The 13,651-nt window shown below is 39.2% G+C and overlaps 2 protein-coding genes across 2 annotated transcripts; both read right to left on the reverse strand.

Moving 5' to 3' along the window:
- Window positions 1-460: 460 nt before the first annotated feature.
- Window positions 461-8,758, reverse strand: polb (polymerase (DNA directed), beta). Its single transcript, XM_080738319.1, has 14 exons — window positions 8,590-8,758; window positions 8,233-8,290; window positions 8,006-8,072; window positions 6,610-6,684; window positions 6,457-6,515; window positions 6,019-6,068; window positions 5,005-5,056; window positions 4,818-4,872; window positions 4,640-4,712; window positions 4,487-4,557; window positions 3,802-3,888; window positions 2,442-2,509; window positions 2,180-2,319; window positions 461-2,029 (listed from the first exon to the last, which is right to left on the reverse strand). The coding sequence occupies exons 1-14, from the start codon at window positions 8,648-8,650 to the stop codon at window positions 1,935-1,937; spliced, it is 1,011 nt and encodes a 336-aa protein (XP_080594445.1). The 5' UTR covers window positions 8,651-8,758; the 3' UTR covers window positions 461-1,934.
- A 582-nt stretch (window positions 8,759-9,340) lies between these two features.
- enkd1 (enkurin domain containing 1) lies at window positions 9,341-13,140 on the reverse strand (the record flags this gene model as incomplete). The annotated part of the gene is made up of 8 exons (XM_080738973.1): window positions 13,113-13,140; window positions 12,613-12,706; window positions 11,399-11,623; window positions 10,994-11,163; window positions 10,749-10,904; window positions 10,413-10,549; window positions 10,071-10,207; window positions 9,341-9,501 (listed from the first exon to the last, which is right to left on the reverse strand). Exons 2-8 carry the CDS (start codon window positions 12,695-12,697, stop codon window positions 9,341-9,343), a joined length of 1,071 nt encoding a protein of 356 aa, XP_080595099.1. The 5' UTR covers window positions 12,698-12,706; window positions 13,113-13,140.
- Between the last annotated feature and the right edge of the window lie 511 nt (window positions 13,141-13,651).

Below are 13,651 nucleotides of genomic sequence, written 5' to 3' on the forward strand. Positions count from 1 at the left end.
TGCTGAATAAATAGTAGACCTTGATAAGAAGAGTAGAAAACCACTATTATAGAAGTAAGAAAGATATAAACTTGCCATAATATTACACTGTTTTAAGGAGCTTTTTCGTTTCACAGAAGATTGGGACAGTTCAGGGGAAATTGTGATTTACTATTGATAGGCTCCTTTTTTCTCTTCTGTGATTATTTCCACCAGCGAATTGTAAAAAGTAGAAACATATTTCACAAATGAGTTATTATAGTCATGGATATAAAACTTTTTTAAACAAAATAGGATTAAAACCTTTTCATCATGTATTTATTTCACTCATACTGAAAACAAGGAAACGCAGTTCACCTTTATGTATTGCTAATTTTTGGTCATAAATGTTGTCACATGCAAGCACAACCCTATGATTCCAGCCATCACAAGTTAAAGGCATCTATTAAGTTCACTTGAAAGATTGAAGTTGTGAAAAAGGATACTTTGTCCCTTTAGCAAAATACAAATATGCCGACCTAAAACACACATACAGATTCAACTCCAATATTATATTACCCAACACTATAAAAATACTAAAATAAACAGCATACTGTAAGGGGACACACAAGCAGGGTATTTTTCCAGACATAGATCACACATTTTCCAATATTGCCATGTGAGTGCATAAGATAGTCAGTACTTCTTACATTAAAATGAATTGTGGAAAAAGCATAAATGCACCCAAACATGGAGACACTATCAATCTAAAATCTGTCATTCACCTGGACTTAACATAGAAACAATACAACAATCACTCTTATCAGTCTAGTAGGATTCACTTTCGTCAAGATTTACTGTTGGGGGGGGGGGGCTGGCCAAAGGGGAACCCCAGTCAATAGTACTGTATAATGCCTCCCCCTGGCCAGCCGGGGTGCTTGGAGGGGAAAGGAGCTGGTTGGAATAACGTGTTCCTTCCACGCGCTACGTCCATCCAGGGGAAATCCCCCGTCAGGTGAAAAGAAACAACTTGGACAACTCATGCATTGAAGGAAGCATGAGGTCAGTCCGTTGTCTCCCCAGGCACGGCAGAGGGAGAGCAGAGCCAGGATTACATAGGCAATTGGCACTGGGTGAAAATGGGTTGCAAAATCGTGGGATAAAAATTATAGTAAAGAAAAAGAAAAAAAAGGTACTGTATAGGGTTTAAGTGTTCATAATCATATCCACCCATGTGACCTACCCAAGTTAATGACGTCTAAATTCCACATGGTAAATAAGAAATCTTCATCTTCATTATAAAATAAAATACTGAAACTGTTGGGAGGCACAAGGAGCTCAATGATGAGGTTACCCCATGCAAATGTGACAGAGCTACAATATGTGAAGCTCAGCTTATCAGTTCAGTTGTCTCAGGAGCACCGACTGTTGCCAAGATAAGCAAACAAGGCAACAAGCAAAATATTTCACAATAATGAGATGCACGACTAAACCAAGACACATCGTGTATTGCGTAGGTATTTCAGTCAAAATTGGTATATGATAAAGCAGTGTTAGGACATCATGATTGAAAATGCTTTTGCGTACATGCACAAATATTTGTCAAGGTAATGCTCAATTAACTGCTGGCTTCTGTTCAGCTTTGTCATAAAGATACAAACATAAAAAACGAATAAAAAAGTGGGACAAATGCTTTAACAGCGTTGATGCACGCTTCCCTTTGGTTGGAAATTTAAATATGCCAATTTGAGGATTTAGATTTCTTTTTAAAGTAAAGTCATATTAAGACTTGACCAGAAACCAATAAAAAACAAATAAAATAAACCATCACAGCTTTTCTTTCCAACATTACAAAATATTCCAAGGAATACTAACACACCAACACATACGCATTCATGAACATGCTTCACACTTTTTGTGTACAGGTAATCAGTTGTTTTGTTAACATTTTCTCCTGCAGATTCTGCTTTTTTGGTTCACTCGCTGCGTTCCTTTGGCTCTCTGTATTTGTAATGGATATAATCAAAGATGTCCCTTTCACTGTCCACCATCAGAGGCTCGCCTGCCACTCCTACAGAACAGACAGCAATAACAGAGTATAAATAACAAAACTAAATTAGAAAGAGACATTGATTCTTGATTGATAGGTAGGAGTTACATCAAGTTGAAACAGGGTCCAAATTGCTCTGTCACACAGAGTTGAAAATTGACAGTGACTCACCGGTGACCCCGAGTGGCCGTACGCTGTACTCGTTGAGGGTGAAGCCTTTCTCCAGAGCATGAGTTCTCATGTTCTTATTAAAGATATCACTCCCAGTGAAATACAGAACACCACAGTAGTACTGGTCGTTGGGGATTATCCTAGAGACAACCCAGAGAGCACATTCATAAATAGGATTAAAAAAAAATATATATATATATGATTTACACTCATGAGTTATAAATATGTCTAATAAGTCTTTGAAGCCAAATAAAATACCCACCTGATATCAATACGCCTGTGAAGGTACTCCTCATCATCTTCATCACTGCTCTGCAGCTGGCAGACTCCCTAGAGAACAGACATGTGGATTAAACGGCCCGAAGGCCAGAAGAAACGGTCTAAATCCCATTTGGAAGGCATCGTGTGTGAATTTGTGCATTTGTGTGTACCTTCACAAATATCAAACAGATTCATCAAATGTAGTACTAAAAAATAACATTATTTTGTATTGCAAAAACAGGTTTACAAAGTGAAAAAAGGAAAATATATAGGCAATATTGAAGGAGCAACAGAATAATGATAATAATTAAGAATGAACACAGTCTAGCTGCCCATTCCTAGTTGAAAGCCCTTTTATAGAAGAGATTTATATAAAAGAGATTTTAGAAGCAACTAAACTTGTCATCACTTGCTAATTGTGCACTTAATTTACAGGATAGTAGCCAACAAAAATGAATGCTAAAAGGAGAATATTTGTACATATAAGGTGTTTCATAAGTAATGGACCTTGAAGCATCTTTTTACTGGCGTTACCGGTGTTGTGCCAAAATTCGACTCCCCCTTCACCCACTCATACGCAGTAAAGGCCCTGAGACACCAAGCCGATTTGAAAGAACTAACAGCGGCAGCTACAGCGACTGAACTGATCACATCACTTTGCGATGGGACCATTGATTTGCTGCTCACTTTGTTTCTCTTCTCATGCTCTGATTTGCACAGGCTGAAGAGCCAGACAGCGACTTGTACGATTGGTTGAACAGCCAATGCCAATGACAGACTACCTCCCCCGGACAACACACCACAAAGACTACGGCTTGGTGTGTCAGGTCCTTTAGCCGTATCCCTAGTATGTCAGGATCCTGTTCCTGTTCCTGTCATAACTTTGAGACAAAACATGCAGAAAAATACATAAATCTCTCAGAAGCGATCTTCCTTCTGTAAACTACATTGACTTAGATGCACTCGTTAAATATATTAGGCAGAGATACAAAATGTGATATTGAAGGACAACTTACTTTTATGACAGCAAATATATTAGACATCTTTTGTAAATATTAGAATTAAACAATATAATACACAGTGCATACTTGTAATGATAGGGTGTGGTAAAGCTATTAATTTGTTTTGCCCTCAGCAGCAATCTGAATTTCCCATGTAGTCCCCAATGACAAATAGTTGCCCTCCCCTGCTATGGAAGCAATAATCATCACATGGTGACCATGGTCATGAGGCTTGTGTGCTTAGTGAGTGAGGGCATATCGACTTCATTACAGCACTAATTGCATTACCATGCGCCATCAAAGGCATTTGGGTTTTGCACACAGTGCCACACACGTAAGCCGATTAAGCAGTGGCCTCACCATGAACTTGGTGTCTCCTTTGGACAGAGTGTCTGTCACAAATCCAATGGATTCCAAGTGTTCCACAACAGCACTGATGAGTTTGGGCTGAAAAGGGGTTCAAAACAAACAGATGAAATTTGGAATTAAAGGAATTTGATTAAGTTTTAATCAGGATTCATGGGTATTCAGTAGGGGTGTAACGATACATTTTAATAGCGATTCAATACATATCATGATACATGGTTGACGATACGATACATGGACGATATTGGTTCATTCATGGCGATACGATACGATTCGATTCGATTCAATGATTTAAAATCGATATATTAGCTATTTAGCAAAGAAATTAAATCTGTGTGAAAGGTGTGGATAGTGCAGGTTTTTAAGGGAAACATGTATTATTATGGATATAAATAAGTAAACACAGTGACTATCTGCCAAATACATTTGATTACACACATTTATCGATAGATATGGAAAAGGAAAAACCCCTCCTTTTCATTTTTTCTTCTTAAAAATGCTAAATACAATGCACAAGTAGGTAGTATCGATACAATCGATACGATACAAAATAAAACGATACGATTCGATTTTAGCTGTTTTCATTTCGATATACTTCGATTTTTTAAGTTAAAAACGATATTTCGATACTATATCGTTACACCCCTAGTATTCAGGCTACTGTAGCAATGGCCCTCACCTGCTTCTCAGACGTAGAGCTGAAGTCTGGGTGGGTCAGTAAGATATCAATATCACCACTGGATTCAGCACCTAGGTATCATCAACATGGATGTAAGACGAAAGACAAGACCAGAAGCATAATGGCATTATATTTCAATGGAAATGTTCTCACCTCTCCTGTAGCTTCCACAAATGGTTCCGATGTATTCTGAGTCTACCTTTTCCAACTCCTTTAGAATGAGACCCTAAACAAACACGTGGACAAATGTAAGGTCACTTTAAGTAAAACTGCACATTTCAAGAACACAGTCACCCAGAAACACGTAAACAATTAAATTACAGGTACTCACTTCCATCTTCTGCATTTCAGCTCGTGGAATCCGCTTCTCAAATTCCTCAAAGTACCTGACAGAGGTAAAAGGAAGCTCTGTTACAATTTACATACTGCATATTCGCATGAGGAAATATAGGACATACTACAGAGCTCAAGCCTGTACACTTATGAAGTATTTGATGTAGAAGACATTCCATCTTTACCTGAGTCCTATCTGTTGATGATGGTTTAACTTGTGTTCAATGTTTTTCAAATCTAAAAAAGAAAGAAAATGGGTGTATATACACACATTGTTATTATCACAACACATGATGCATATAAAGAAACTATGCTAAAGAGGTCAACAAAGTACAAAAGCGAGGGGGGGAAAAGCATTTACTTACTACTTACAAGTATCTTGCCAAAACAAGATGTGGCTCATATCTGGAAGTCATAGAACTCCATTGTCCAAAATAATGTTAAAACAAGTCCCAGAGCTGTTGCTTTAGTCAGCATATCATTGCAATGAATATGGAATAGCTCTCCCTTTCAGAATGTACGGTAAATAAGGCAATGAGCATGCTCAGGGATGGTGATTGAAAGCACATTTGCAGTTTGTTTTTCCTACACTTGTGTTCATTGCTATGATGACTTATGATGCCCAAAGCAATCGTACAGCTGTGCCACTTGTTTTTATAGTTTTTGTGGCTTTTTGAAATATTTTACATTTAATAACTTTAATTTATATTTAACTAGTCACTGCAGAGACAAAATCACATCCGTTATTAGACCCCCGTCTTATTTGTACAACAGATTGTTATGACTTCCAGATATTATCTATATTAGCTATGTTGTTAAGACAAGAAAACATATATACTTGCAAGAAGGCAAAATACATTTTTCAGAGGTTTTACATTTCACAGGTAGAGTCTGCAATAAGAAAATGTTTTATTACTTATGATTCACTAAATTGTATACGTTAAACCATAAGGGTACACACCAGAATAATATTCTACCTATGAGAGAGGATTCTGCTAATGCAATTCAATGAAAATGGAGGGGTTTGCTGCCAGGATTTCTGCAAAAGGAAAAAAAAAAAAAAAACACTCCATTCCCATTTAAATGCATTGGTATAATCCGTTCTCATAGGTAGAATATTATTTCGGTGTGACCTTACCCTAATAATGGTTCATAAAATGACTGATGTCAATGTGAACTAAAACAACTGCATAACAAACCTTCTAGTGTCTTCACTCCCTCATCAAAGAACTTCCTGGCTGCAGCAGGACTGAGAATAAATGAGAATCAAAAGTAGTATTTACTTGTAGAAAAGGATATATAAATGATCAGTTTAAATTCTACCCATTCCTGCCTCTACACCCTCACTGTTCCAGATAGGAAGATAAAGATCAGCATTTTATGTTGCGTGTTTGTTTCCTTTATTGCATTTACAGTATATTGGATGTGATGCTGTGCTTATTTGTATCTTGTTGATAAAGACTATTATATTTTCTGGTTTACAGGTCTTTATCACGGCATTTCAGTCCATAACCTGTTTGAAAATCTTCAATACATTTGAAGTCATAAAAAAAATCAATAAAAGAACATTATTTTATTTGGTTACAATGTAAGAAGAGTTTTGATATTGGACTGGGAATTGTTGCAGAATTACATACCCAATTCCAGTAACTCTGGTGAGGAAATTGATGGAGGAGCTTGTATCATCAGTACGAATCTAGAGAAAGAATTATGCATCGGCCATAAATATCAAGCCACAATCAAAAAAGTAATGCATGAATTGAATGCTTCCCCAGAAACGAAAAACGCACCTTCTCCAATTTCCTTAATGTGCCAGTTTGCAGGAATTCATCAATCTTCTCTGCAATTTTAGCTCCCACACCATCCTGTTGAAACATGACAATTTGAAAGACTCTACACATGACACCCTTCATCTCAGCTCTGCTGACAAGCATGCTGATGTTGACTGCCAAAGATCATCTGGCACATTTGTCTTCACATTACAGTAGAGGGTATCACATTCACAGAAGGGCATCTGTGGCAAGCTAGGTCACTGGTTAAATGGAGGAATCCCGGTGGACTCATGTCAACTGTGCACCACCACCTTCCAAAAACTGTAATGTCAACACACTATCTGAAAGAAGGCAATGTAAGTGCCACGTTTACCATGATGGCTTAGAAGGCTGTCATATAAAGCTCACTGATTAAAACAGAAGACTGCCAACAGAAGATTTTAAGATTCATAGCTACTTTTCCTTGCATGCAGATGCATCTGTCAACTAAAGGCTAAAGGGTGATAACAAATCTACAGTAGTAGTTGCCGAAAAATGGGAGGTTTGGTCACATTTCTAAAGACTATTTTATTACATGCATTGTTCCACAGAGATGAATTGTTGAACATGAACACTGCTGTTCATTGAAAGGCTGCATGTCTGGAACATTGTTGAATTCAGGAGGCCAAATAACATTCAATCTCCAACCTACAACTACTACCCGAGTTGACACAATTTGGCACCTTACTAGCAATGAAGCTGAGTTTTTAAGGTTCATTCATCATTCATGTCCATGATAGCCGATGCCCAGACATGAGATAACACAGCCAATTGCTTAATAAACAAAGCTCAAAAAGGAATGTGCTTCCTGCTACAACTGAAGAAACTAAACGTCCTGAGCCTATACGACCAGTCAATATAACAACAAATTCAGACATTTGCCATTGTGGTTCTGCTCGGTTTTCTCCTACTACTCCACGTCTTGGCAGGGATATGACAGCCGTTAGGGAAGCTGTCCCAGTGAGCCATAGTCGGCTATTAGACATCTGTCTAAAATGTGGTTATAACTGGTCTAAAAGTGCTTTGATTAGAAGTTGAAACGTTATGGATGTCTAATAGCCCGAATAATGCTCAGTGTGGTGCGATGCCAGGTTGAAGACAAGAGCAGTTGGAAAATGTATGAACATGCCCAGACAACAATCAACAACCTATTAGCTTCACAATCCCAGTACAGCAATACAAAGTCTCTGGTCATTTGCAGAATGTCGACTCCACAGCTTCTTAGGAATCCCAACCATTCTTCAGGCATGCCATCCTATTCACTATAATTATCTCATGGTATAACATTGCAGTTAACGCCATCTGTGCTGAGATGTAATCATGATACAATTACAAATCACAGCAGCTGAAGGCAGTAACTATATTTTGTACGCACCAGTTTCTTAGCCTCTGTACCACTTTTGATCTTCTGGGGATATTTGGAAATGGTAGAGGCAGCTTTCCTAAACACAGGACACAAGAAACCATATTCAATTTCAAAACAAAGTGGTTGTTTATTCCTGCTTAATAATCTAAGAATATGATAGTAAATTATAGATACATACAACCTTACTGACATAATTAAAACCTCTGAACAATATTAAAACACATGTTGGATTGTACCTGTAGGCATTGTATTTGTGTATGGCTCTGTTGACATTCTTCTCATAATTGGCCAGTTCTGTAAATGGAAAAACGCCAGCATCACACAGTTCATTTTCATTGTGTTGGTTTCTTCTATTGATTGCCACTAGGTACTGCTCAAGTCAACCGATCCAGGGGGGATTTAAATGACAAGACTCGCTTCAATATCGCTTCAATATCTCACAGGCCAAGCCTGAATTCTTCAGTTTATTGATTCTAAGTTACTTCATTACTGAAAACATATTATTCTGTGTAGCAATTTGCAAGTAACATGATTGAAGCTAGTGAACAGCTGCAGAGCATTAGCAGACATCAGCTCAACACTACAACACGTACCGGTTAGAAAGTCTGTTATTCCTTCGTTCGGGGATTCCTGAGGTGCTTTCCTCTTACTCATGTTTGACTTGTCCTTCACTTGATCGTATAATGGTAAATATGTTACTATTGTATGGTTGACCTGTCTGATAAGGAAGCAAAATGTCCTGCAACTCTTTAGCTGCTAACACGCTAGCACGTCAAAGGAAGCTAACAATGACTACACGTCACCACGTATGGGGGCGGGGTTACCGTGACTAGTGACGCTTCGGCACGTCGGGCTACGTGTGTGTGTGTGTGTGTGTGTGTGTGTGTGTGTGTGTGTGTGTGTGTGTGTGTGTGTGTGTGTGTGTGTGTGTGTGTGTGTGTGTGTGTGTGCGCGCGTGCGTGTGTGTGGAGAGAGATTGATTGATGGATAGCCAGGATAGGAACTGTCAATCGATAAAAAAAGAACTGATTCCATTATTCTTTAACATGACACGGTTTAATGGTGAAATGGTGAGTTAATAAAACATCTATTGTAACTTTATCAATAGAATAGAAAGCATTCACACACACACACACACACACACACACACACACACACACACACACACACACACACACACACACACAGAGGTGAATAAATCATTAAACCATCGATTCATAATCGGTTCACAAAAAAATAAGACTTAAAACCCACAACAAAACTATCAGAAACGACAGAAATTGTAAATTTATATCAAATAAATACAGAACCGAGAAGAATCTTTTTCATTCATTATTGTCTGTGTTATGAATCTATTTTGATGAACACTCTGTCCCTGGAGAATATCTTGATGGCCTCCTCCATTTCAGACAGCTTGCTGTCCAGCTGAGCACGGCGAGAGCGAACGCTGAACGTGTCTGTCCTGACCGGCAGAGAGAGCAGCTCACTCACCATGGACTGGTGGGCTGTGGACAAATGGGACAGACAGAGTCACAGGCTATATTCCCTAAAATGAACGGATTCATCCTATATAGAAGAGCAGGGATGAATAGATGAAGAAATATGCACTGTCGTCCAGTGGTTCCCAAACCTTTTAGCTTGTGACCCAAAAAATGTATCAGACATTTGCTCGTCCGGGACCCAAACTCGGGAAAACAGCAGATCTACAAGCACGCCATGGCTTCGCTTTGCGAGCTTAGATCGGCTATTTTCAGGTCTCCTCAATTATTATTATTTTCAGATTTATGGAATTTCTTCTAAAAAATATATATAGTTTTGGGGGAGGGGAAAATCTTTTGAAACATATTTGTTTTAATGTAGGAAAAGAAAATGGGAATTGTACTTGAGTCGTGACCCATAAAAATTGGTCCGTGACCCACGAATGGGTCCCGACTCCCGACCCACTGTTTGGGAAACAGTGCTGTAGTCTGTAGTGCGGCGTCATCAGACAATAATTGACTTTCCATTCGATTCAACGATGATTAATTTTCGTCGAGCAACATCATCGTGAGGTGGAGCATAGTTTAAGCTTTACCCTCTTTAAGTGACTGCAGGGTTTCCACTCTCTCCTGCTCTGGCATCAGGGTGTGACCAGCGGGTATGCTGGGATCAGGTGTGTTGCGTCTCCTTTCCTCCTCCGCTCTACGCCACTGTTCTTTCCTCTGCTCAAGACTGTGTGAGGGTATGTAAGAGAGACAGAAGAAATAAATAGCAACAAAGGCAAAAGCCATTCAGAAACATAAATCAGACAAGGTAATTACCAGTGTCCATAATGCTGGATTTTTACTTAGTTGTGCATTGGAAAGTAAATCAGGCTTAAATTGATACTTTTTACATATTTTGCAGCTTAATATCAGTGAAACAGAAGAATACTCACTACTGCGGAACCTGTCCCTTGACTGCACTTGGTACAGGTTTATCTCTGAGGTTTGTCAGTGACTGAGACCGACGCAGCACGGTCTTTCCCGCAGTCCGAGCATTATAGTTTATAAAGTCCACTGCCTTCCCCTGAATCTGCAAATGAGTCCACATGAAGCACTGTAGATTAGACTCTAATCTACATTGCTCTAATCATTAGAGCAATGGCTCTCACTACTGTAGCAACAAAAACATGTGCTACTCCAATCAACATTTATACTATATCGTTCAGTGTATTATGCCAAAGGGTATCTACAATAAGAAAGATTCTGTCAACTAGTCTGGCTAGACTCACGTGCAGGTTTTGGTTCACTGAAGAATCACAAGAGGCTGGACGTTGCAGAGCAGAGGGTGAGGAGCTGCTATGTGGTCTTGTGGGACACGGTGACCCACATTTAGAGTGGGCCCTCAGGAAGTTTTTACATTGTGGCTTGGTAGTTGGGCTGGTCTCCTGTATTAAGAAGCAGGATGACATGAAATATAAGTAAGCAAGTATAACTCAATCTAGGATTTTCATTTACCACAATCAGACTTCCATACCTGTTGGACCATGACCCTGGATGGGACATCCTTGTATTTGGTGGAGGTCCAGAGTGCTTTGACAGGAACAGGGCGGGAGCATGCTCTTTCAGCCTCCTGCTCTTTGCAGCGCCTTTGGATCTCCCTGAGCCTACGCACATTGTCTTTCCTGTGGTCACGCACCAACAGCTCTAAAAGACAACAAACATAAATTGTCCGAATGGTTGTCTGTTTCCTTTACGGGTTATTTGAACAGTTCGGAAAAAAATACTTTCTATATGTGCTTGTTATAAGATTATAATTCTTATGACTCTGTAAACAAACTAGAAACATCATAGGACATTGTCATCACCAATAACAAAATGTATATGCCCAATAGAAATACAATAAAAAGCTCTGTATAATTAACAAGAGAGCATAACATACTTTCTTTAGGGACGTTTGCAGTGAAGGGGACACCATCCAGTTTGAGTAGTGCCCCGACAACCCCTCTCTGTCCTCTCTCCAGAATATGGGTGGCATTAGGGCCAATGCGAGGACGATGAGGGGTTCGAGCACTGTAGCAGCCAGGGTACAACACAGGGTCCGGAGCCAGTGGCCCTGAGATTAAGGACAAAGTCCCACCAGAGTTTCCTTCTAAGCGTCCTCGAGCTGAGGAAGGAAGGAGAAGCAATGAAGCATGTCTTTGTTGTTATTACATGTTGCAGATTGACAGAGTACAGCAACTTGCAATGGGCCTGGTGTACAAGATACACTACACCACTATGATACCCAAGTACCTGTCTAAATACTTTATAAACGTTAAGGATGTCCATAATTACAACACCAGAGGAAGTGCCACAGATCACTTTCAACCCAGAGTCAAAACCAACAAAGGGTCAAACTCGTTCTTCTGCTATACCACCAAAATGTGGAAAGCCTTACCGAAGGCCATAAAGGAGTGTGGATCCCTAGCATCCTTTAAAATTGCCCTGAAAAACCACTTACAGGCAGCAGCCGTTCACAACTGGTAAAAAAAAAACCTAGCCCAGCCCTACCCTCCCCTGCCCCTTCTTTGTATATACTTTCTGTTTGTTTAGACTTAATACTGTTTTTTTTTTTTTTTTTTTGTTCTTTCATTTTATTTTCTTGACATATCTACTGCATATTACTGTGTTCTATTCGTCTGTCATTCAATGTTATATGAGATACTTTAATGGTTTCCTGTGGAAATAAGCGTAGTCTTTTCTAGGATCTCCTTTGTACCAGTGAACTGTACCGTCATGAAACTGTACCTTTTCCTATGCAAACTTCTAATAAAGTCTTCAATCAATCAAAGATACATTGTCTGATTGAGGTAGCCATTTGAATGCACACATGCACATGCATGCACACTCACTTGCAAGCACGCACACACTCACGATTGTGTGTGTGTGTGTGTGCGCGCGCACACACACACACACACACACACACACACACACACACACACACACACACACACACACACACACACACACACACACACACACACACACACACACACACACTAGCCTATATACAGTGTATCAGAAAACAACAGGCATGTTCTCACATTGAACTGCATGTAACTTAATATACTTAATGTAGCATAAGTGATTGCAGACTGGCATGCAGCACCTTACCAGAGCTGGGACGTTTGTAGTACTCTGGAAAAAGAGAAGGGTCTGGGGGAATTGGCCCAGATATCATAGAAGGACCCTCACACATCAGAAAACGCTAGAATTAATAAAGGGAGATGTTCACAGTGCTTACATGCATATACAATATCAAATGGATCAGAAGGGAGTTTTTACACTGAGCTAAATATTGCTTTAATAATATCACTTAATAATGCTAGGAAGACTGCAAGTTATATTAACAAAAATAAACCATTAAAGCACATTTAATCTGCTTAGAAACCAAATAATTTGCATTGCTGGATAAGTGAGCTTTGCTTGGCAATGCATTAATCTTATTTTTTACAATAGCCTACATTTGGGAAAGCGTTGTAGGCTAATAAATATATCCTATCAAATCTTATTCAATCCTATCAATCTTATTTTCTACAACCCATTTGTGAAATATTGGACTAATATCAAATAAACTTTAAGTTTGCGCAATAGGATAAATATAAATAAGATACCTTTTGGAATTCGTGTTGACCAACTGACGATTGTGTTCTCGCAGAGTGATGACGCGGTAGTATCAACAACACTCGACACGATCGTCACCATGGCAACGGTATAGACGCACACAGAACAGAACGTGAATGGAAAGTTAATCTTCATTCAAATTGTCCGTTACCTGGAGTATGATTTTTAGTAGGCAGCGTAATTGGGTCATCTAGATTTATAGTAGGCTCCAAGCACCACAATGTTGGCCATACTGGACATTTGGTGCGGCCGTATGAACAGCTTTGTGGTCACATGCTCCTGATGGGTTTAGGTTTACTGTCTGTTCCATTCATTCTTCAGGGTTCCATGCCAGCGTGACACCACTGCCCTCTACAGGAGGAATAATCTAATTACAACAAAATAAATGCGAGCCAGTAGGCAGCCAGCAGCATTGTACCGGTATATGGATCAATATTATGATTCTACAACCTAGTGAACCTACACAGTGTGGAATATTAATGATTTATATATTTTTAAAGGGATATTGGCACATGATACTCGATGGATC

The sequence above is a fragment of the Nannobrachium achirus genome, assembly GCF_963921795.1.
Source record: "Nannobrachium achirus genome assembly, chromosome: 12".
Lineage (NCBI taxonomy): Eukaryota > Metazoa > Chordata > Actinopteri > Myctophiformes > Myctophidae > Nannobrachium > Nannobrachium achirus.

Coding starts and splice junctions, on each gene's coding strand:
- polb (XM_080738319.1), bottom strand. CDS start 8,650: ATGAGTAAGAGGAAAGCACCTCAGGAATCCCCGAACGAAGGAATAACA. Junction 8,291..8,589: donor AATAACAGACTTTCTAACCG/GTACGTGTTGTA, acceptor TTCCATTTACAG/AACTGGCCAATTATGAGAAG. Junction 4,558..4,639: donor TTGTGGAAGCTACAGGAGAG/GTGAGAACATTT, acceptor GATGATACCTAG/GTGCTGAATCCAGTGGTGAT.